This window comes from Buteo buteo, chromosome 2 (assembly GCF_964188355.1).
Source record: "Buteo buteo chromosome 2, bButBut1.hap1.1, whole genome shotgun sequence".
In the NCBI taxonomy this organism is placed as follows: domain Eukaryota; kingdom Metazoa; phylum Chordata; class Aves; order Accipitriformes; family Accipitridae; genus Buteo; species Buteo buteo.
Genome location: NC_134172.1, coordinates 40,034,638 through 40,056,983, shown reverse-complemented (window position 1 = coordinate 40,056,983; position 22,346 = coordinate 40,034,638). Strand labels below are relative to the sequence as shown.

Genomic DNA, 22,346 nt, shown 5'->3' with positions numbered 1-22,346 from the left:
TTGGTGCAGAATGTGTGTGGGGGGGTGGTGTGGGGGTGTGTGCACATGTGTGTTTACTACTACTCTTCAAGGCGGGTGAGCCCATACAATTGAGAGAGATGTGTCCTTGCCCTATAGCACTCAACCTGAGTGTAACAGGGAATGACAGAAAGAGGTTAGAGAGAAAAGAGGATGATTACAGAAGCAAAGGGTTTTGAAATGCCTTTTGTTAAAATGGACATTTTGGTGCAAGTCTGAGGAGTGGTTTGTGAAAGAGATATCATGTGGGCTGAAGAAAGCCTGTGCATTAAAGGGAAAAAAGGGTAAACCAGTTTATAATCCACTTAATGATTTAAAAGTCACAAGAAAAACAACATTTAAAAGCTTTTCAGAATCTTTTTATAATTACACTGTCAAAACATGCAGGAGCCTAGTGCGTCGTTTTTATTTTAGGGCACCGGTACTTCCTGATAGCAATGTATTGCACATTTCTAGGAAAAAAACACCCTGCTTCCTTCAAGCATCAAGCTCCGACATGTCAATTGTGATCTTTGTGAACACAAAACCCCCTTGGTTTTATTTTCTGTGACAAGCATGCTGTCCTATTTACATTCTAGAGTGAACAAATGAGGAACCATTCCTGAAATAGGGGTACTCAGAAAGAATCTTCCTCTCATTTGAGTAGGAGGGAATTTGATGAGACATCCCCTCTGGGTCTGCAGTGACTGCTGAGGAGGCAAGTAATGCTAGCCTGCGCATGGTACAGAAGCACAAACCTAAGTGGATGAGGCTGCAGGCATGAGAAGATGAAAACTTACGGGCAAACTCTCCTCACAGTACTTTTGCTAAAAGGCAACTCTTTAAGGTCCATCACTCAGAGTCACATCTTCCTGACAGAAAATACAGCCTGTTTCCTTAAGTTCTGTTTGTTCTGAGCAGCAGTAAGCATGGATCTTTCTCTTTGATGCTCAGAAAGCGCTAGGATAGTTTCAGTTGTTCAGTCAACTTCTCCAACAATTACAGTAGGATTCTTGTGCTGGGCACAAGCAAGGGCTTGTAGTTTCCTAGTTAGGCTGTCTCACTGGTTTTTGTAAGATGAGGTGAACGTGGATGTGGCAGTAGGTATCCTACAAGCTGTAAAATACATCAGAGACTCTGATACAAAAGTTATGACTAGAGGCTAAACTCGGCATACTGAAGCTGAAATGATTTCTTGGGAGAGCACTACAGCTGGGCTGGAGGCCTTTTTGGCCAAGCACTGGGAAGTTATGCTTGAAAAATGAAGTGCTTCGCACCAACAGTACTGCTGCAGGCTGGAAATTGGATGATGGGATCTGTATCTTTGTAACCTCTGTTTAAGGCAGAGCAGACAGATGCTGATGGCAAGAAACTTGCTGCATTGCCTCTTTGACTATTGTCTGAAACAGTTAAGGAAAAGAACCACTAACAAAGAGGAGGTCTTATGTGTTTAACTTTTTTAATAATTCAAAAATAATTTAGTACTTTTAGTGATTTAAATGTTCCTTACTGAGGTCTTCAAATGTACAATGGGAATCTCCACCACCTAAGGCCTTGAACTGTCTATATAGATAATTAATAAACTCATTATGGCTTTTTGTTAGTCTTATCATTTCTGTGATGAGTTTTTCTACAAGCTGGGGGAAGAAGCTTCATTCAAGAAGAGCTTAGGTGTCAGCCATTATGCCTAGAGGTACCCGCATACCTTAAAACAGCAAACTTTCCAGAGATTTTTTTCCAACCAAGCAGAACTGGTGCATCCTGGAGCCTTCTAGAACTCTGAACTGCAGCAGGATCACGGCAATTTCTTGTCTCAGCTATTGCTGGCCAGTGCTGCTTTGGAGGATGTGGCACATGCAAGCACAAGCTGGGTGGACTATCTCAGCACCAGCAAGGGATACAGGTTCACGTGAATAGCTCTGTACAGCTCTGTCAGAGGCTGACCGATTCTAAACACTTTTACACTCGATACTTTTAACTCTTGTCTGAATATGTTTATGAAAAAATGTCTTTGTCAACACAGTTGACTTAAACCACATAAAAGGGTTTTTTTCTTTTAACAAGAAGTTGCAAGAGAAGGAAGTCACCTCACAGCAACTCTACTTCTATAAAAATATTAATTTATTATACAGAACTGGGGAAGGCAGGGTGTTGACTCATTAGCACAATAATTTGGAGCAGATTCAGAAGTTGTGGCCTGAATTATTATTTATTATAAACTGACCTGGCATTGCTGCACAACTAATTCTCTACAACTGCTGAATCAGGCACTGAAGGTCTTTCAAAAGCTGACTAACAAAACAAGTGTATAAAGTGAAAATATACTGCGACCCATAACAAGTAGGCAAACCATCAAAAAAACAGAACAGTTAATGTCTTTAATATAAAAATCACTTTTTTCCCCCAAAAGCAGCAGCACTGTATTACAGGTGTATTATAGTTAAATTAAAGGAACACTATCATGATTGAGGACATCTTCATGTATGAAATAAAATCTTCCAAAAAATTAATAGTCCATTTCTGTACATTTTAGCTTATCAAAATATACTGGAAACAAATAATACATTTTCTGTTCAGCAGGTGTCACTACCACCATTTCTCAAAGAAAACACAGTTTCTAGGAACACCAATGTTAGACAGTAGTTTGGATATAGATTCTATCATTGGAGGTGGACCACAGATGTACCATAAAGTATCCTTAGATACATGTTTTTCTAGATCCTTTTCAGATATTCTTCCCTCTGACAAAGAAAAAAAGTAAGAAATAAGAACAGAAATATTAATCATGAACTAATCTCAAAAAGAATGACTGGTTAAGAGGTATTTCAAGCACTCATTTCTTAAAAATGCCAGGCCTGTTTAAGGATAATAGGTATCAAGATTTGAGGCTTCCAAAACCATTTGTTCTGCTGGGGATATAGATCAGTACTTCCAGTTGGAATCCACAGGATATTAGTCACTGAAGAGGAGCATGGGTTACATGCAACTAAAAATCCCACATTCAGACGAAAAAAAAATAGGTAAGTATCTCTAATACAAATACAAGAGAAATGGAAACACGATGAATTATCTCTTACAGGCATCAATCCCACCTTAAGAAAAGTAAATACTTTGCTTAATAGTTTCTGGAATAAAGTTTGCAGTGGGAAATACCAGTATAAAGTTTGGAATTAACAGAGGAGGTTTACTGGAAATGAAAACAAAAGCTACAAAGGGAAAATTTCTCTCCAAAGTGTAATAGGTACAGTGAAATAATTTAGGTTTAACTCACATCTCATTTTGAATCTTTAAATGTAAAAATACTAAATTATGCATATAACTTCATCCTCTAGGATGTAACTGAACTTAGACTTTAGATATCATCTCTGTACATCGCCATTATATTTACCTGTAACATGTGGCTGAAGTTCTTTACAGATCTGTGAACTCTGTTGGGTGACATGGAAATGACACATGATCTTTCCAGGAAATGCATTCATCAAACCGAGAATATTTTTCTGTAATGTTAAACACACTTGCTTATACCACAGGCCATTAAGTCAAAACAGATGTATGCATACAGTCCCACAACACCAGAGATTACTACCAAGTACCAAGACTCTTGCATTTCAGCACTGAGAACTTGATCGGCTTGATTTCACAGGGCTGACCTGCACACGTAAACCCAGTTTCCGAATCTGGAATGTGAATACACTACCAGCAATCTTGTTAGTGCTTTTTTTCTCCTTTTTTACAATAGGTTGCAAGTTGTAAGATTTGGACCTAAGAACCAGTTATGTCCTTTCCCGATTTCCTCCTTCCACTTCCATAGTGGTTTTCCATTTAAAAAAAAACCCTGCAGTATGCATTTACCATTTGTTAGGAACTTTTTAAGTCTTATCTGCTTTATCTGGTAAGATTACTAGACCCTTTACTCTTGTGTTCTCCACGTAAAACCAACTACAGTGTAACGCTAATGCTATTTTTACCAGAGTAGAAATTCTGTAATTTTCAGTTCCCTAAGTCACAGCTGTGATAGTTACCACCAAAAACCCAGCGGCTTCAGTTCAAATCATAGTAAAAAAAAAACCCAAATCTGTCAGTCAGATGCTGTAGTTAGTTCTGAAACTAAATTTAGTTACTGTCTAGATTCTGCACTATTTGGGATTTTCACTGCTGGAACAGACACTGGAAATTCTTTCTTAAAATATTCTGAAATAAAAATAATTTCTACTCTGTGAATAGGTAAATTAGCTTGTTTTGCTATGTGTTTGCTTATTAACTAGTTACTACACTGAACAGTCTGCCATGGGTTGCTTAACAAAAAACACCAGATAGATTCTACTTTATAGACAAATCTGTTTCCGATTCCCTAAAAAGACATGGACGAAGAGCAGCACAGACAGACACTGCTGTACACTGTTCCACTAGCACCTCTAATGTTGGCCTGCTTACACTGTTCTGGGTGTGACTCTAAACTTTTGTTCCCTTTACGTGGAACCACATACAATTTGATAGCACTTTTGAAACTAATCATGTCCTGTTGAGTTGAAGTCCTAGGACCAAGCCAGCAGGCATGCCTAAGGTAGGACTTCTCCGGCTTAAATAATCCTGCAGTCATTCACAACACCTACTTGTAACCTGTCATGCTGTAATTCAGTGACATGGACAGAAAGTAGCAAATATCACACATGTGACATCGACCACCAAAGTACTATTTTCTAGTACCCTAACGCAAGAGACAGGCTCTCTTTAACTGAATGAAGGAGAATTTTAACAGCTCAGCAGGCTCTTTGCAGCTTAGTGAGTTAGTGTACAAAATGAAACAGACAGATGAGCAATATAGACCTAAGGGAAAAGACCTATCCCCCAGTGTCCCAGCCACAATAAGGAAATAAGGGTCACATTCACTCCTCATGAAATCAGGAAAACCCAGCTAACTGACATCTTGAAGTAGCAAAGTTAGTACGGCAGCTTTTGTAATTCTAACACTGTATGCTTCTACTATTTTAAATATCAAGACTTTCAAAAGTAGTGCATCTGCCTATGAAATGAAAGCACATCCAACATGAGTATTAGAAAATTACATTAGCGTCACCCTTCATCCCTGTCAGCCTATACACAGCTGCTTCTTCAGGAGACAGGTCCTCCAAACCATCAGCAACAACCTAGCAGTTCCTCATGGAGATTTGTACAGATGTATCTCACAACAGCATGAAGACTCTAGTGATCCTATTTCCTCAATCCTCTGCACAGAAGTAACGAATTTTCATATACGTGTTCTGGATTTGAGGGACACATGAAGAATGAAGGGAAGAATATATTTTAAGCACTGTGACATTTCATTGTGTTCTCTTCTGTCCCAGAAGCTCTAATGCTGTTGTAACACTGCTGAAGTGAAACTTGGGAAATGCTAGCTCCTGCACTGAAAAAAACTGAGTATGCTTAGAACAGACTTGGAGATTAGTAGTTGGCCAAATGGAAGAGTAGATAGGTTCTAGTTTATTATTCCACTGCTAGCAACAAACAAATGACTTCTCAAAGAAAGCAAACCTCTTCATATCTAGAAATATGGTAGAAGTACAGAATTAAAACTAGTGATGGATCCTATACACAATTGCTGGAAGCATGATAGATTTTCACTTTTATCTTACAATCAAAAGCTTTCAATATTTCAAAGAAACCTAAATCATTAGGGATGCTTAATTAAAGAAGCTGCACTAATTTGACCCTAAAATCTTATCAGTGACCCTTAATGGCTGAGTGTGACAACCGATTTTTAACTGGTAAGTAAATGTTGATGAAGTACTATGCAAACAATTTTTCAAGTGGCTATAAATACTTCATTCATATACTAGTATCCAATAATAACTAATGCATTATCATTAAAGCTCCCCTATTGTTTTTATAAAGTTTCCTTTGGATATAATTGCTCTTACTAGTCTTTAAATTCAATACAATCTATACTGAGACTGTGTGGTTACAGCATTATAGCATATAGCATTATGCATAATATTAGTGTGTATATACACATACGTATTATAGTATATATAATCTTTAGTATACTATGATGCTCTTATGACATTATAGTAAAATGTAGACATTTAGGGCTAATTGACTTATCAGTGAAGTCAATGAGATCAGGTACGTCCAGTAACAACCTTAATTTGTACACTGGCATAAGTAATTAACAAAACGCACATGGGATTTGAAACAGGAAGTTAGTTTTGTCTTTGTACAGCGTCTTACACAGAGGGACTCTCGGGAATTTGGCAACAGAATGATACACACACTGAGAGCTGAATATCTGAGATCTATTTTTTTTTTTAAAAAACTTTTTTACTTACCTTAAATAAGAGTTCACTTGTATTTTTTGCACTGTAGTACAGCTTCACTGTTCCCATTTTGTATCCGTTTCCTTTACCCTCTTGGTATCCATGAAGATCTACTATATGCAGCAGTATAGAAAACAATGGGTTAATTCCAACACCCCCTGCTATCAGCACTAGTTTTACAGGGGAGTCACCAGGCTGAGGATCAAAGAAGAAATCACCTCCCACTCGCAGAGCCACTTCTGAGTCAAGAGTGCACTAGGATGGAAAAGAAGATACTTAATTTCAAAACTAAAAGCAAAAGTTGAAATATTCTTCTTCTTGCACCACAGTCACAAGACTTGCTGGGCTGTGATTTTTTATTTTTATTGACCAGTGAGGGAAAACTGAAGTACTTTAAAATAAACACACAGTTTCCAGCTATCTGAAGTAACCTATTTCAGTGTCTCTAGGGATCTACTTCTACTTTCAGAAGTTTCAGTCTTCTGATAAGGCAGGATGGTGAGACCCCCTTCCCACCCCCATAAGAGTTGAAGAGGGATGATTCATGCAAGAGTTTTTCAACAGCAGTATGTGGTTGTGAAAACCTGAGGTTAACATGCGAGATCACACTTTTACCCAAACCCAGTCTCATGTCAAAAAAGGCCTTGCTATGAGGTCACAGAAGGAAGTCAGAATGAGTTGCACAGACGCAGAAGGTTTTTCCATCCCCATTCCTAAAAAATAAAAAACACCCAGAAGCAAAGCAAGTATCCACAAGAATATTTCTTGCAGAACCACTTCTGCATTTGCAACTTCAGAGTTGTAGAAGAAGAAAAATCAGGGGAAAAACTTCTCTCTTCCTCTCTACTTGTACATAAGAAATTATTTCTTAGCGAAATTTGCCATAGCGTGGTTTTTTTGATACATGGAAAACTAAAGCTACAACAAAAAAAACATTTGGGTCAGTATCTTCTTGGTAAACCAGCACTGCATCCCAGTATGAAGGATGAAACCGCAGTACAGAGAAGTCAGGTGAGTTCTTCTACATCACTGCAAGCTAACAGAACAAATAGGAGCAGAAAACAGAACTCATTTCAGGCCATATAGAGGGTTTAAAAAATAAAACAAAAGACAATAGGGAAACCAAGTAAGGTGGGAAAGGAAGAGAGAAAAAAAAGGAAAGCTACAAGAACTGCTGAAAAATTAGCAGCTAGTCACTTACAGAATAAAAACATTTCCTCCTTGATATCAGGAAACAGTAATCGAAACAAAAGGATTTCCATTAATGACAACTATATAGTAAACAAAGGTCTAAACACGTAACAATTCCACTAGGAGGAAGAAGGAAGCCCTTGGACACAGGTACTGCACAGAACACAGAGGTTCCTAAATTAGTGAGCATGACCATTAAAAAAAAAAGTTTCTTGCCTTTCTTAATTATTGCATAAAGTATTATTTCTCAATTATAGTGTAAGACAATCAGCATTCATTATCTGAAACTAATTTCTCTCTCCTTCTTCAATGTGCACTGCCAGGCTTTCCCATCATGATTTGCCCTGTTTTAGAGATGCGTGAATCCAGAAGTGTTCCAGATTCATGTGGCAGAAGGAGGACATAAGATTTTGGTACCCTTTGTGGAAATAAGCATTTTTAGGGAGAAATAATCTCATTATTGTCTAATCTGCCTCCTTAACCAGCTATATCTCATCAAGATTGGACGTAGGACACAGGAAAAATCTCTCTTAACCAGCAGTCACCCACATGTTTCAGTACTTTAGCCATGCCAATGTTAACAGTAAGTCAGTATTCATGAAAAACCAGTAAAATTCTGGAGTAATACGGTGAGAAAGTGTTCTCCTTTAACCTAGTTTGTAAATACGGCATTGAAACCGCTTAGGTAGAAGAGTGAAGCAATCAATATGTTACATGTACATTTTTCTAAAGAAAAGGCTGTATTTTCCTAAAGCTATAAGGTACTCTGCTAAAATTATGATTTTGTATACAATAACATTAGAAAAAAAAAAACACCTCTAAAAAACCCCAGATACAGTGACTAAATTAGTACTAACTATTCCCGTAACATCTTTTACCCCGAGATATCAACTTCCCTTAGAAGTAACTTTTAAACAATTAAGTACCAGATTTTTTTCACCATATATACAACCTTTTCAAATTCTAGGTTGCTATTTTTTCCTTCTTCTTTCCTAAGGAAAAGCATGCACTTTTGTTTAGCTAAAAGAGTCCATATACACCCTGGAGATTCCTCCACAGCATCAGGTTTAACCTAGCTTACCCACTAACTAAAGATTTTCCTATAAATTCAGCCAGAAAACTCAGCAACAACAAACTGATTTATGACATCCAAAATCCTAAGAGAGTCTCCAGAGACTGAGAATTATGAAGTTAGGTCTTCATATTCTTTAAAGAGCAATACCAAAAAACAGATCCTCTTAGGCATTATGCAGTCTGCTGGCACGTGCACTACAAGTTCTACACAACATCTCAAAAAGGTTATTTTGTTTATGTTCCAGTGGAGATAACTTGATATGACACCAATTAAAATACTGTGGATGGTCACATGCTAACTACTAGATTAGCAGTACTTTGCATATCCTCAATTCTAGTATATTTGCATCAATCTTTACTGTAACTCATTAGCCACTGAACAAAACTGCAGTATTTGTAAACGTAGAAGAATCCGTCAATTTAAACTTCACAGCCACATTTAGGAAATACAAATGCCAGGCAGAAAACAGTAAATAGGAGAGATCACAGAGGGGTGTGAAAAGAACAGAAGTTGACAGGACAGATCATCTATGAAATATGATCAGCAGCAGAAACAGGACTCTTCTGACTATAACTAAATGGGGTAAATGGAAGAACAAAACACTGCAAGAGGCCAAAGTGTCAGACTTTACTTTTAACATAGCAAAATCAAGCCTTGGGTTATGTCAATATTACAAAAATATTGCATATTTAAAAGAATACTATCAAAATTCTGAAGTATTCTGTTGTTTTATCATTTCAGAATTACTGAGCTAAATATCTCCCTTTGCTACCCCTTAATAATCTATATTTATATTTATCTGACAATGCTTCCCAGTTTCTGTTTGCAGAAACGGACAAGAATGATGGCAATTTATCAGATGTAACTGTAACGTGTAACACAACCTGTTCTCAGGGACACAAGTTAGAACAGAGGTTTTTCAACATTTTTCAGTTCATTAATTCCAAAGGAGTGAGAACCCTTATATGCACTAAGTACAATATCACTGTAAGTCCAAGCACAAGTGGAGTGAAAAGATCACAATAACCATATTACCACATAAACATCCAATTTCTAATCCTTACTGAACAAAAGGTTTTAAAGATTTACATTGTATTAAAAATGGTTGAACAAGTCAACAGTAGTTTTGCACTCAATAGCAAAAAGTAGTCTGAAATCACACACACCACCCCCTCCAAAAAAAAAAAAAAAAAAAAAAAAAAAGGAAAAATAGAAAGCCAGATCTCACAGTTAACCTCATTTACCTCAGTGTGAATCCAGTGAGCAGGAGGATGAACAGTGTGCTTTACTGCCAGCTCTAATATTCCTTCTCGTTCCAACAGGCCAGGGCTTGAGCATATTGAGAATCCCCCAACTACAGATACTCCAGGAATAAAGAAATCAACCCTAAAAATAGACCAGAAACAAAAGTTTAAAAAAAAGCCAACAACCCCAAACATGGAAAACAATAACCAAAACAAAATGGCTGCCTTTGTTTCAATTATCCTTCCTTGACAAAGACATCTTCATTTCCCTAACATAACTTTTCCAAAAAAGGACTTAATCTTGAGTAATGCCATTTCCTTAAAATTATTTTCATCTAGAAACATGTCATCACCTTTGTTAAACTATCAGGTTTTTAAACCATTCTGCTTTTAGCATTAGATGCTACATTTTACAACAGACTAGAATTCTAAGCGTTTAAATAAATCATTTGCGTATTAAACCAAAACCACAATATGGTCTGATAGAGTGGCTTAAATCCCACTCTTTTTGGTCCCTTTGATGGGGTCTTTAATTTTCAAACATAAGAAGATTGGGAAACTAATTATAGGGAAATGATTTTCGATTAAACGCTTTCTTTTCTTAGGAAGATGAAATACCTGAAGTGAAACCACAGTCTAAAAAATTTCTCCAGTGAAAGGTCAGTAACTAGAAGCAGAATCGCTTTACCTCTTGAACTGCAGTGCCCTCTGGTGGCAGATAGCTCTTTGCAGTTGATAGGAAAAGAAACTGGAATAAATTACTACAATTTTTTTTTAAAGTTAAAGTAAACCACACATGGGTATCCACAGATTAGAAGGTAATATATGGCTAAGCTTTTGCAACACCAGCAATTAGAGAGTATGGAAGGCAAGCCATTACTACACATGAGCTACAATTCATTTTCATAAAAGTAAGGCTTTGATATTCCAAATAGTATCAGAAAAGGTTAGAAGCTGGTTTATAATCTAACATTTAAACTCCTCTGTGTTGCATAAATCTTTAAATATTTCAGTTTTTTACAACACATAACAAAATCCCTATATTTCAAAAGAAAACTAATGTTTAAAACTAATTGTGCTGCTCCACTTCTTAGGAAACAACCACACTGGTAAGCAATGCCACGTACTAGAGAATCATTAGTCAATTTGAGCCTGAGTTAGGCTGGCTCAGTATTAGTTAAATGAGAATGCAACAAGAAATACAGACTGGCTTTCACTGCACAGATACTTTCTTTAAACAGCAAGGCTGTATTCTTCACAGAGATCACAAATTCTTGAGGGAGAAGCACTTTGGATAGTTCACTACTTTTTAAAGAAAAAATCTTGCCTGCTGACTCCCCACAAAGATTCACCCTTTGAAGAAAAATATCCTCTTTTTCTCTCAAAGAATGCACAAAGCGTGATATATACAATACTATAGTGATACAATTTTTAACTTTATGCTAATAAACTTGATGGTGTATAAAGGTATCTGACTGCAAATAAAAGGTCAACAACCAAAAAAAGTTGAGAAGGCTTATTTCGCTGTCCTCAGCTTCTGCAGTCCCACTGACCACGGGACTCAGCTTTCCTGGCAGTAAGGATCTAAGAGATTAGAAAGGATGACTCTTCTCTTGTGTTGCAGCATTTATTGTAGCTAAGAAAACCTCAAGATGCTACTAAAGCTCTTTACCACCCTCTGGTGGAAAATAATCTTACTACTTAAGTTAACGAAAAAAAAATTACATTTATGCTGTAAAGTAACAATTTCCATTCAAGTCAAAATGTTCTGCTTGACGTACAAGGGAAATATTATTCGCATCTGGTGGGGAAACATTCATACAAAACCAAACATTGCTGTACAACCTAAATCAAATGTAGTTTTCACCCTTCTAATGTACTAATGTAGGCGTGCATTTCTTTCTATGTTAGTATTTCTTTTCCAATTACATAATTATGAGATATTTCAGGGCATAGTGTACTATACTACAGTGGACTAGCTTGTATTTCTAATGGGTTGTCTAATCTTAGCTGTGTGTAGGAAGAATAAGAGGACTCCTGAAGAAATGCTATCTGTGACAGCTTAAGCAAAAGGAGTAGTTGTAAGGAAAAAAAAGAAAAAAACAAAACCTATATAAACCCACAACAAGGAAAGGAGCAAAAAGATGTAAAACAGAGATCTTACAGTGGTTTTTCATTTCCCTCCTTTTAAAGGCTACCTAAGCCCAATCTTTAAGAAACAATTAGCAATTGCTGGAGGAAGAGATCAGAAACAGTAAAACCATAAAGCTACTTCTTCAAAGTATTTATAACATGCATATACCTCAATGCATGTTTTAGTAAATCAAAATGGGCAAGAGCAACAAGTCACTTCATTATTACTTGAAGTCAGATAAAGACCAATATCTGCCAACATGATTGCAAAACAAATTCACTTTTGCTTCTGAAAAACTTGATAATTAGAACACTTTCAAAAAATATATACATTTTAATGGCAATCTTTGGCTGTAATATCTTACTATAGCAAATTCTAACAAGTTAGCCTTTTCTACTCAGGAAATTGTGGCCGGGTGTTTTGTACTGCTCATCAAAAAATGCAACCATAGTTTATAGCTACAAGTATAGAAAAGTTGTATACCTTACAATAGCATTGGAATACTTTCAAGGAAGAAGAAAATGAAAAAGAGTAATTATAATTAAAGCTTTCAGTTTTCAGCATAATTTCTAAAACATTTTTGGAGGGTAAATGTACTTTCCAAGTACTGGCAAGCAAGAATTTAATATGAGTCACTGCACATGTGCAAAAACTGCAGCAAATTACTCCACAAACAAATTATTGCAATCAACATCTTGTGTTCTGGTTCTAAATTTAAAAGCCAGCATATTAACACTACATGAGTAACATATGCTGTTAATATCCTAGCAGCTATACTTTGATTCCAGCAAAACCACTTTCAGATGGCCTAAGCCAATAAAAAGTTTAAGAACATTTAAGTGTCCAATGCCAAAAGCAACTACTTATAGTTTTAAATTAATTTCTAAGAGGAAAAAAAAAAAGCGATTGAGTGAGAGTATTTTTAACGAGGAAGGAAGACAAACATGAAAATCCACTATTTCCTTGGGAAAAAAGCTGTAAGGTTGCTTAAACAAACAGCTAATAATTTCAAAAGCTTAATAATTCAAGTTTTTTTATTTTGAAGTTTGCCTATGTATATTTATATATTAATCTGATCTAACAGGCTTAATTTTCAGAGTGGAAACTTCTAGGGGAAGAAATAAAAGCTAACAGGCATTTCTGATTCAATTATAAACCAAAACTAAGTAATCAGCAGTCTCAGCTCCGCTGTAAAAATAGCTAGTAAATAAAGACAGTAAAGGCAGCTTGCAGAATAAAGCGCAGTGTACTTCAAAGCACTCTTGAAGAAACAATGTAATATACATAAAACAGAGGAAAATACTGAAACAATCAAACTGAACATTTAAAGAATATCCATTTTTGTCCTTTTAAAATTAGTATTAGCATACTTAATAATGGCTATTTTAAAATTATGCCAAATATCAGCTATTTGACAGAACACCCAACAATAAAATATCATATTACGTAAATTAACAATTTTTTCCAAGGCTCAAGTATCAAGGGCCTTTTAACATTTTGTTATAGTGGACTGCTGCTAGTAATTCTCCCCTCAAATATCAGAAGATCTTACCACTGTCCTGCTTTGAAAGTAAAATCTTTATTTGCAATAGCCAAACGAAGCCTTTTGACTGTCTCTGATTCATTGGTGATTCCACACACTTTTGCTTGTGAAATTACCTAACAAAAGGAAAACAAGCCATTGTGTTACATAGATATCATTTGCAGCAAAAGTACTCAAGAATCTGTGTATGAGATATCTATCACTTCGCATGTTTTCTGTGGCATTTCATTATGTAAAGCACCAATATTTTTTCACCAGGGTAGAGAAATAAAAATGGATTCACTTAAATAGTTACTGAATAGAGAAACAGTTTTCTACTGATAGTCCACCATGTCTGTCACTTTTGTCAGGGTTATTCTAAGATTGTATACAAACTTATTTTATTTCACTTGAAAAGAACATAACGATAAAGAGAAGTGATTGCTAGTTACCGCTTCACAGATTCTGACATCTACAAAGCAGATTCCTGTATCTTCCAGCAACAAAGTAAAAACACCTCTGCTATAAAGACTGACAAAGGAAACTCTTAAAAGATCAGCTGCTACTGAAGTCCCAAGGAGAATTTTGGATCTGTATCTAGTTTTATTTAAGTAATTAAATGCATTACTGGCAGAGTATGCATTAATGCAAAAAAACCAATAAGCCTTGTCTTACTGCGTTTACACACATACCCATTTGACCACGTATATGATCTACAAACACAGGGAAACTGCAACACAAGCATTGACTGCTAGTTAACAGAAGAGTTTTTGTTTGGCAACCAGATGGAAGAGGATGCAAGAGCCATAGTTGATACTGCCTTTAAAAAGATTAAAAAAAAAAAAAAAAAAGAAAAATAATGCTTTTCTAAATGAAAAGCAGATTTTGCATCAGGAGCATTGGGCAGGGGCTCCCCACTTAAACTCTTTGATGCCCATCAGTACAACATGGATTTTTCTCCCCTCCTCTCCCTGCCCTTCCTCTTCAGGTATTTTTGAGTTATATTTATTAACCATTTTCCTCTACAAATAAAGTAATGTCCTAAATATTTTCTACACAGGCAAATATACAGATTTTAATCTGTTAAAAAGTGCTGATGTCATTTACCACACTAGGAAATACTAATAATGCCACCAGAACTCTACCATTTCTCATTTGTATAAGATCAAACAGATAAAAAAAAAAATTAAACTTTAACCAACTATGCTCTAATTTAAAACACAAGGCAGGAAATTAATTTATTCATAAAGCAACATCTGAACATGTCCACTGTCCCATTAAGCAGCAGGATATTTGCCAATTTAAAATAAAGTAGCACACATTTCCACTTTTGCAGACAGTGTTAAACGGGGAACACAATCACTCTTAAGTTAACAAGAGAAATGTCAGACACATGACTAAAATGGTTGTTCTGATGGAGAAACCTTAAGTCCAGGAAGCGGACATTAAGTTTGGATCTTCTTCATTCCCTTCTTTACTCTTCAGTATACTCCCTAATTTATTCTTTGGCTGATACATCTGACAGAGCACTGGAAATATAATTCTTAATCAGTATAAAGTTATTACAAAAAATGAATTTAAGTCAGGGTGATCAAAGACATTCACCCAGTATTTTGAACCACCACAAGAGTATCCAACTGGCCCAGAACAAGGCTGCAGTGAGAGGGAGGAGGACACAGGACTCCAGACTTTGCTGTTGTATTTCAAGAAAGTGTTAGGCACTTTTTCTTGCCCTGGTCCTTCCCATTACCACTCTTCAACAGGCGATATTGTGTGGTGTGCAGCCTAATGCAACACAGACCTATAATTCTTTCATCTTTCTACAGGACTGAAATGGCCAAATAAGGCAATACAGACTGAGGGAAACCAACTGCTGATTACATGGAAATTAAAACCAAGCAGAGGATTTAAAATAAACTGATTTTAAAGTGGTCAGAAATAAAAGAACAAAGAATAAATCAAGCATTAAAAAAAGAAACAGCATAATCCTCTGATATGCAGAGAATTTGTGGTAGCAAGAACTGAGCCCTGCTCTTTCACCTATGCTACACAGATTCCGTCTCTTCCTCAGGAAGAGTTCCCTGTACCACCTCAGAGTCTCCAATACCTCACAAGGATCCATTTTCCACGTATTTTCCAGCTACCCAGCATTTATGTTGAGCAGAATAAGTAAGCAAGCCATGCAATCAGAAATATCCAAGATAAAAAAAAATGGCTGCAAGACTCAAAAGTGCAATCATTTTTTCCATGTCAGAAGCAAACAAGAATGCACATCTGACTGTACCTGCCTCTAACACTCATTTTCTCCATCTACTGAGTTAATCTGGCATAAATTGGATCCACCCAAGCAGCTGTATGTCCACAAGCAATGCTAATGTGTACTCAAGTAAGAGCTGACATTAGGTGTGAGTAGCTGAGGCACAGCTCTGAGACACATGGCTCCCAAAGCTGGCTCACACCTTGGCGGAACGAGGCTGCATTTGTCTCATCCATCTACAGCCTATGTCATTAAGTCCTGAATCTTCAGTTTTGGGGTTACCTATATATCCCCACCACCCAGCTTCCTTTCAAGAAGAATTCACTTGGCCTGTGACTTATTCTCAACTGTAGTGAGGGAAAACCTAGCAGAGGAGGACTTAATTATGTATGCACATTAACATCTGCGTAGTGTGTCTGAGAATACAGTTTGTCCTGCTGTGTGACACGTGCAAGACTGGCCTTTCGTGCATGTCTACTCAAGACTGAGAGAAGCTAACTAAACATGGAGAAAAATTGGGCATAATTTCCCAACTTTTGGGAATTAAAGATGGGATTTTTCAGTCAAAAAAGTACCCTACTCCTGAAAAGTCTAAGAAAAATGCAGAATTGTTTCACTACTGAAACATTTTTGAGAATTGAAGTCATATTCTGCCAGTAATTAAAAATTTCAAAACATCTACTTTAGCTAATTGCAGAAGAGAAATACCTACATGAAATACAAGAGTATGTTCACTTCTGAACATTATGAAAAAGAATGCTTACTGCACAAAACTGAGATCCAGAATAAGCATTTCTGAATTTTGATGGAGAACAATGCTCTATCTTCCTTGTACTTGTGAATTAAAATAGATACAAACTAAGATCTTTTTTACAACTGCCTATCATCTCTCCCTTCAAAATGTCTACACTTTATCTTACCTCTCATGTTATAAAAGGACATTTTCCACATTTTTTTTATATCAAATTTGAACCAGAACTGTAGATATCCATAAAATTCTGAGAAGGCTGTGTAGAGATGACAGGTATCAGTGTGCTTGACCAGAATGCTATTAAATTTCTTGTCCAACATAAAGTAAACAGCATCACATCATCAATATTTTTTATAACTCATTGTCAAGGTTTAACCCCAGCCAGCAACTAAGCACCACGCAGCCGCTCACTCATTCCCCCCCCCCGCCCCGCCCCCAGCCCCAGTGGGATGGGGGAGAAAACCAGGGGGGGTAGTAAAACTCACGGGTTGAGAAGAACAGTTTAATAGAACAGAAAGGAAGAAACTAATAATGATAATAATAATATGACAACAATAATAATAAAAGAATTGGAATGTACAAAACAATTGATGCACAATGCAATTGTTCACCACTCGCTGACCAATGTCTAGTTAGTTCTCGAGCAGCGATCCACCCCAGGCCAACTCCCCCCAGTTTATATATTGGGCATGATGTCACATGGTATGGAATACCCCTTTGGCCAGTTTGGGTCAGCTGCCCTGGCTGTGTGCCCTCCCAACTTCTTGTGCCCCCCCCACCCCCCAGCCTTCTTGCTGGCTGAGCATGAGAAGCTGAAAAATCCTTGACTTAGTCTAAACAGTACTTAGCAACAACTGAAAACATCAGTGTGTTCTCAACATTCTTCTCATACTGAATCCAAGACATAACACTATACCAGCTACTAGAAAGAAAATTAACTCTATCCCAGCCGAAACCAGGACATTCATTACATTTCACACATTGACCACAAAATACACTTATCAAATATCAATATCAAATATGAAAAATGAGGAGAAAAAGAAGTAAAACAGACTCTAGTAGAAGACAAAATGAAGCCTAAGAATGAAATACAATTATCCAGTTTCTTCACATACACAAAAAAGTACTTATGTCCTGAAGAACAGAACACTAACCTCCTGGCGAAAATTATTTGCTGTTCTCTCTAGATGATCCATTTTCCTTTTTGATTTTATTGTGCTACAACAAAAAGCAAACAAAGATAATAGTCATTTTGACAGCTGTGCTACTGTCCCCTACTGATAGGAATTTCTATTAACATAACAATTTACCAGTGTAATCCAGACTAAGTCTAAATACGAATTAAATATAAATATACAACTGGGAGTTAAATAAGTATTTACAGGTCTGTAATAATTTGTCAGCTTCATTTTGACACAGTGAAGTGTTACCATGACATTCTCTTTAAAAAAAAAAAAAATCTTGTACATGGATAACCTACCTGTTTACTGTGCAGTAACAAAAATCAGAGTGCCTCATCACCACCAATGCAGAATGAGTGGGAAAAATTCTGCTAGCACCTCTCAGTAATTGAGGAACAGTAAACCCCACATAAATAGTAGCATGAGCCATGATGACTTGGCAGTCTTCAGAACCACCAGCTCCTGAAAAATCCATATAAATATTTGTTAAATAAAACACTCATCATTTGACATGGCTTGTTTTCACCCTTTATTTCCATTAAATCACAAAGGCTCAACTGGAGCTAAAACTAGCAATAGACATGTAGGGTAACAAGAAGGAATTTTAAAAATATGGAAGTATCATAAAGAAGTTAAGTGAAAATGTGCATCCATCAATTCAAGGGGAAGACAACCTTGCCACAGATGATATAGAAAAGGCTGAAGTACTCAACACGTTTTCTTCCCCTCAGTCTTCAGAGGCAAAGCCTGCACCCAGACCTCTGCTTGGACCAGTAGTGTCTGGGAAGGAGAGGGCTAAGGAGTGGGGCCAGCAACTGCTTAGAGAAGCTGGATGTATTCAAATGCACAGAGCCAGATGGGTTACACTCAAGGCTGCTAAGAGACACAGCTGACATGCTTGTGAGGCAACTGTTTATTACCTATGAAAATCAGTTACCTGGGAAAGTCTCCAATTGACTGGAAAAAAAGCTAATGCATGGTCATTTTTAAGAGGCAAGAAGCAGCGCCTATGTCCAGTCAGCACCACCCAGTCTCTGGAAGAACGCTCAGAGCTTGTCCCCTTAGCTGTGTGAAAGCTAAGAAACTAATCAGGGAGACTCAACACAGATTTGCCAAGGGCAAATTATGTTTGATAAATCTGAACACTTACTATGATGAAATGTCTGGTCATGCAGCTAAGGGGACAGCAGCGGATACAATACACCTTGACTGTCCTGTGGCTTTTGACAACATACAAATTAGGAACCTAAGACCAGATGGACTGTTGGGAGTGGTTGAAGACTGGCTCGGCAGACAGTTGAAGACTTGATGGCTTCAAATTGCTTCAGTTGCTGGCTAGTAACAGTAGGAGTACCCTGGGGTTGACACTGGGGCTGATATAGTTCAGTAAATTTATGAGTAATTTGGATGATGAGACAGAATGTACCATCAGCAAACTTGCAGATGATACTAAGTTAGAGGGATGGTTGACATGTTGAATGGTAGAACTTCACTTCAAAGGGACACTGAGAAACTGCAGGACTGTAAAACAGAAACCTCATGAACTTGAAGTACAAAGGTCTATACCCAGGACTGGCTTAATCCAGTGCTAGCAACTGTCCTGCTCCAAGCAGGAGCTTTGACTAGATGACCCTCAGAAGTCCCTTCCAGCCAACCTATCTGTGATTCTAAATGCTCAAACAATATTTATGTTTGAAAGAAGATCAAACACTGAATATGCATTCACTTCCTATTGGTAAAGAAAGCGTTCTGGTTGGAAAATTTTATAAACACTAAATTAACTGTTTGTTTATAGGCTTATTTAAAAACACATAAACCCCTTATACTTCCATATTTCCTACATAATAATACTTATATCTCTAAACAGTTATGCAAGTAGCAGACACTTATATGGAGCTATGACAGAGAAAGATAAACTGACATGTACAATATTAAAAGTCAGAAATACCCTTCATATACAAGTGTAGGAACAGGTTCATAGAGAGCCAAGAGACATTTCTCATTGCTTGTAAATCTGCCTTTGTTTTTCCTAAAATGGATTAGCATAATTCTCTATCATATTATCATCACCTATCAAATTAATTATTTCTATGATGCAGTCCATTGCTTCTTTAAAGCCTTCTTAATCTTTTACTTCCATTTAAATTTCCTTTCCTGCATTCTTTTAAAGCATGTAATTTATTTTCAGAATGGTTTTGTTTTTCATTTTGAATCCTTTGAAATGGCAATGATCCAGCTTGTTTAACTAAATGGGCCCATACTCTCTAGGCTTTCACTAACAGCTGCATTGGCTGGTCACTTGGTAATTTGTCCTGTTTGTAATCTTGCACAAATGGGAGGCAGAGCTTTCATAAATCTGGCTGCTCAGAAACAAAATACATTTACTGTAACTACTCAAAATGCCCACTTTCAAGCACGAGAAATACATCCTGCAGCTTTTAACTGTCCATAATTTTTAATAACTTTTTAGCATTTAATTCCACAGCAGCTTGCAACTTTTCAAAGCAGAATTATTTAAAACTCTTCCAGTGAGCAAAATAACTTTTTTTTTTGCCACAGTATATACCGAATACTCTATTTAAACAAAATACTTTAGAACCTTCTACATGCAAATATGTAGAAGCTATTGGTAACAAAAGTATTAACAATCTTAAAATATTTTAGCAAGACAAAGTACACATCTAATGAAGAAGTGACATTCCTCTATCTTGGTTATATCCATCTACATCTCCTTTTTTTAGGCTTCTTGCTTTTTGATTCATGTTTTCAAGCTTTTCACTCTACCACATTAACCAATTCAAAGTAAAAACAAAGGATGTTTGAAAGTGGACATTCTTATGTAAGCTGTTTATGCCAACAGCTGTGACTTTAATTAAATCACCACAACATCAAAATGAACCACATAAAGTCTAACGCTTTGCTTCAGAGGCCAAGAACTGAGAATAAAGACTTAATTATTGGGGTTTTGTATGGTTTTTAAATCACCTCATATCCTTCAAAACCCTTTCTGCAATTAATTGCTACTAAACACAGCAAGATCTGCTGGTATAATACGTGGCCTAACTTTAAAATTCAATAGGAAGATTCTTGATTGTTTATTTTATGTATTTGGTTTAATTCTGCTCCTAAGGTTGACAGTCACTTAAAGCCGGCCTCATTCTCATTTTCACTGCTACGAATTTAGGAAGCAAATACGTTCAGTTCTACATATGAAAATGTAAAAAACCAAGCAACCAACCAAAAGTTCAATATCAATACATAATACTGAAAACAAAATAAATGTCAGCCTTATTTTATTGTAGCAGCTACAACTTTGAAGTCAGAACTGAAAGATCCTATTGACACAGACTATTTTCAGAGTGAGACTCTTCCCTAAACTAAAAATAATTCTTGAATGGTAGTTCAAGATATTTGTTCCATTTACACTGTCATCAAACTTTCCAATCTGAAAATCACAATAAAAATCACTTGTAATTTTTACCCTGTAACTAATAAATTCCAAAATCTCTTTTAATGAGTCCTGCTTCTCCTCTACCATATACAAGTCTGAGTCATGACTTTACAAACCTGTGAACAGTCTCTCCCCCATCTGTCATCTCTGTGACTTTCTTGGCTCATCCAGCTCTTTGGCAATTCCCTGCCCTCCAAGAAGTGCAGTGTTTCAGCCTCCCAAGCTCCTGTCTGGTGGGATGTTCTCCCTTTATTTTTTCTCTCTTCTTACCCAAGCCCTTACAGAAATAGCCACTCCAAATACTCCCTTTCTTCCTTTACTCCATGGAGAGAAACAAGTGCTATTTTTGTTTACAACTCCTTCCTCTCCACTTAAAATTACAATCAAGCGATTCTTTCATCCTCCTTACCCTCCGACCCACCAGCCCTGGGTTAAAATTGCTTGAGATCTATGATGGCATCCCTTCTTTACCTCGGTCCTACATCAGCAGCTGAAGCGAGAGAGTTACTTTTAGTTAACCTGTACCGCACTGAAGAGCAATTTACTACATAAGTTAATGCAAGAGAATCTTGAGGGGGAAGCAGGATACTTAAGCGAGCAGGATAGGAAATCTTGTACCAAAAGCATGCGTACAGATGGGCAAGAGATACCCCTCTAGACAAACCGTCTCTCCTGCAAAAGTCACCACCGAAAAACGCTTTTCCCCTTGACCTAGGGCTAAGGAGCACACGGTGTGTGTGCGGGTGCGTGCGTGAAGCACGGGAGAAGCCTACGCCTGGCCGAAGCGGGGCAGCATTAAGGAGGCTGGACGGCCGCCGCCCCTGCCCGCCTGGGCCCGGCGGGAGGGGATGGACAAGGTCGCGGCAGTGCCCTGCCGTCCCCCCCCAGCCACTAGGGACCACTGCTCCGCGCCGCCGGCCAGGCAGGAGGGCGGCCAGGACGGGGAACCGGCAGGGCCGAGGAGCGGAGGGCAGCGGTCGGCGCGGGGGCCCGGGCCACCGTGTCCGCCGACGTGCGGGGCGACCCTGTGAGGGGAGGGGGGAGGGGGGGAGGGGAGGGGGGGGGGGAGAGGCGGGCCACGGCCCCACACCTTCTCGCGCGCCGGCCCTCACCCGCCGCTCCCCAACGGCCCCCAAGGCGCGCGCCGCTCTCCCAACCGCCCGCCACGGGCCCCGCCGCGCCACCCTTACCCGGCGCCGCATCACGTGACGAGGGACGCCCGCGCCCCG

The 22,346-nt window shown here is 37.8% G+C and overlaps 1 protein-coding gene across 7 annotated transcripts; it reads right to left on the bottom strand.

Moving 5' to 3' along the window:
• Positions 1-2,195: 2,195 nt before the first annotated feature.
• OXNAD1 (oxidoreductase NAD binding domain containing 1) lies at positions 2,196-22,343 on the bottom strand. 7 transcript variants are annotated; one of them, XM_075051818.1, is made up of 9 exons: positions 21,234-22,153; positions 17,966-18,128; positions 17,640-17,703; positions 13,508-13,614; positions 9,822-9,963; positions 6,530-6,566; positions 6,324-6,424; positions 3,386-3,494; positions 2,196-2,738 (listed from the first exon to the last, which is right to left on the bottom strand). In XM_075051818.1, the coding sequence occupies exons 1-9, from the start codon at positions 21,253-21,255 to the stop codon at positions 2,584-2,586; spliced, it is 900 nt and encodes a 299-aa protein (XP_074907919.1). In that variant the 5' UTR covers positions 21,256-22,153; the 3' UTR covers positions 2,196-2,583. The 7 variants fall into 7 exon arrangements, with proteins under 7 accessions (XP_074907919.1, XP_074907928.1, XP_074907939.1 ...); XM_075051827.1 differs by having other exon boundaries at positions 6,324-6,421; XM_075051838.1 differs by lacking the exon at positions 21,234-22,153 and adding an exon at positions 22,308-22,343 and having other exon boundaries at positions 6,324-6,566.
• Between the last annotated feature and the right edge of the window lie 3 nt (positions 22,344-22,346).

What these genes read in the sequence shown, in the direction of transcription:
- OXNAD1 (XM_075051787.1), bottom strand. Translation starts at nt 21,255, where the DNA reads ATGGGGGAGAGACTGTTCACAG. An exon ending in GGGGGAGAGACTGTTCACAG is followed by an intron (nt 18,129 to 21,233) that starts GTTTGTAAAGTC and finishes TGGATTTTTCAG; the next exon opens with GAGCTGGTGGTTCTGAAGAC. An exon ending in CAAATAATTTTCGCCAGGAG is followed by an intron (nt 13,615 to 17,639) that starts GTTAGTGTTCTG and finishes TCCTTTTGTTAG; the next exon opens with GTAATTTCACAAGCAAAAGT.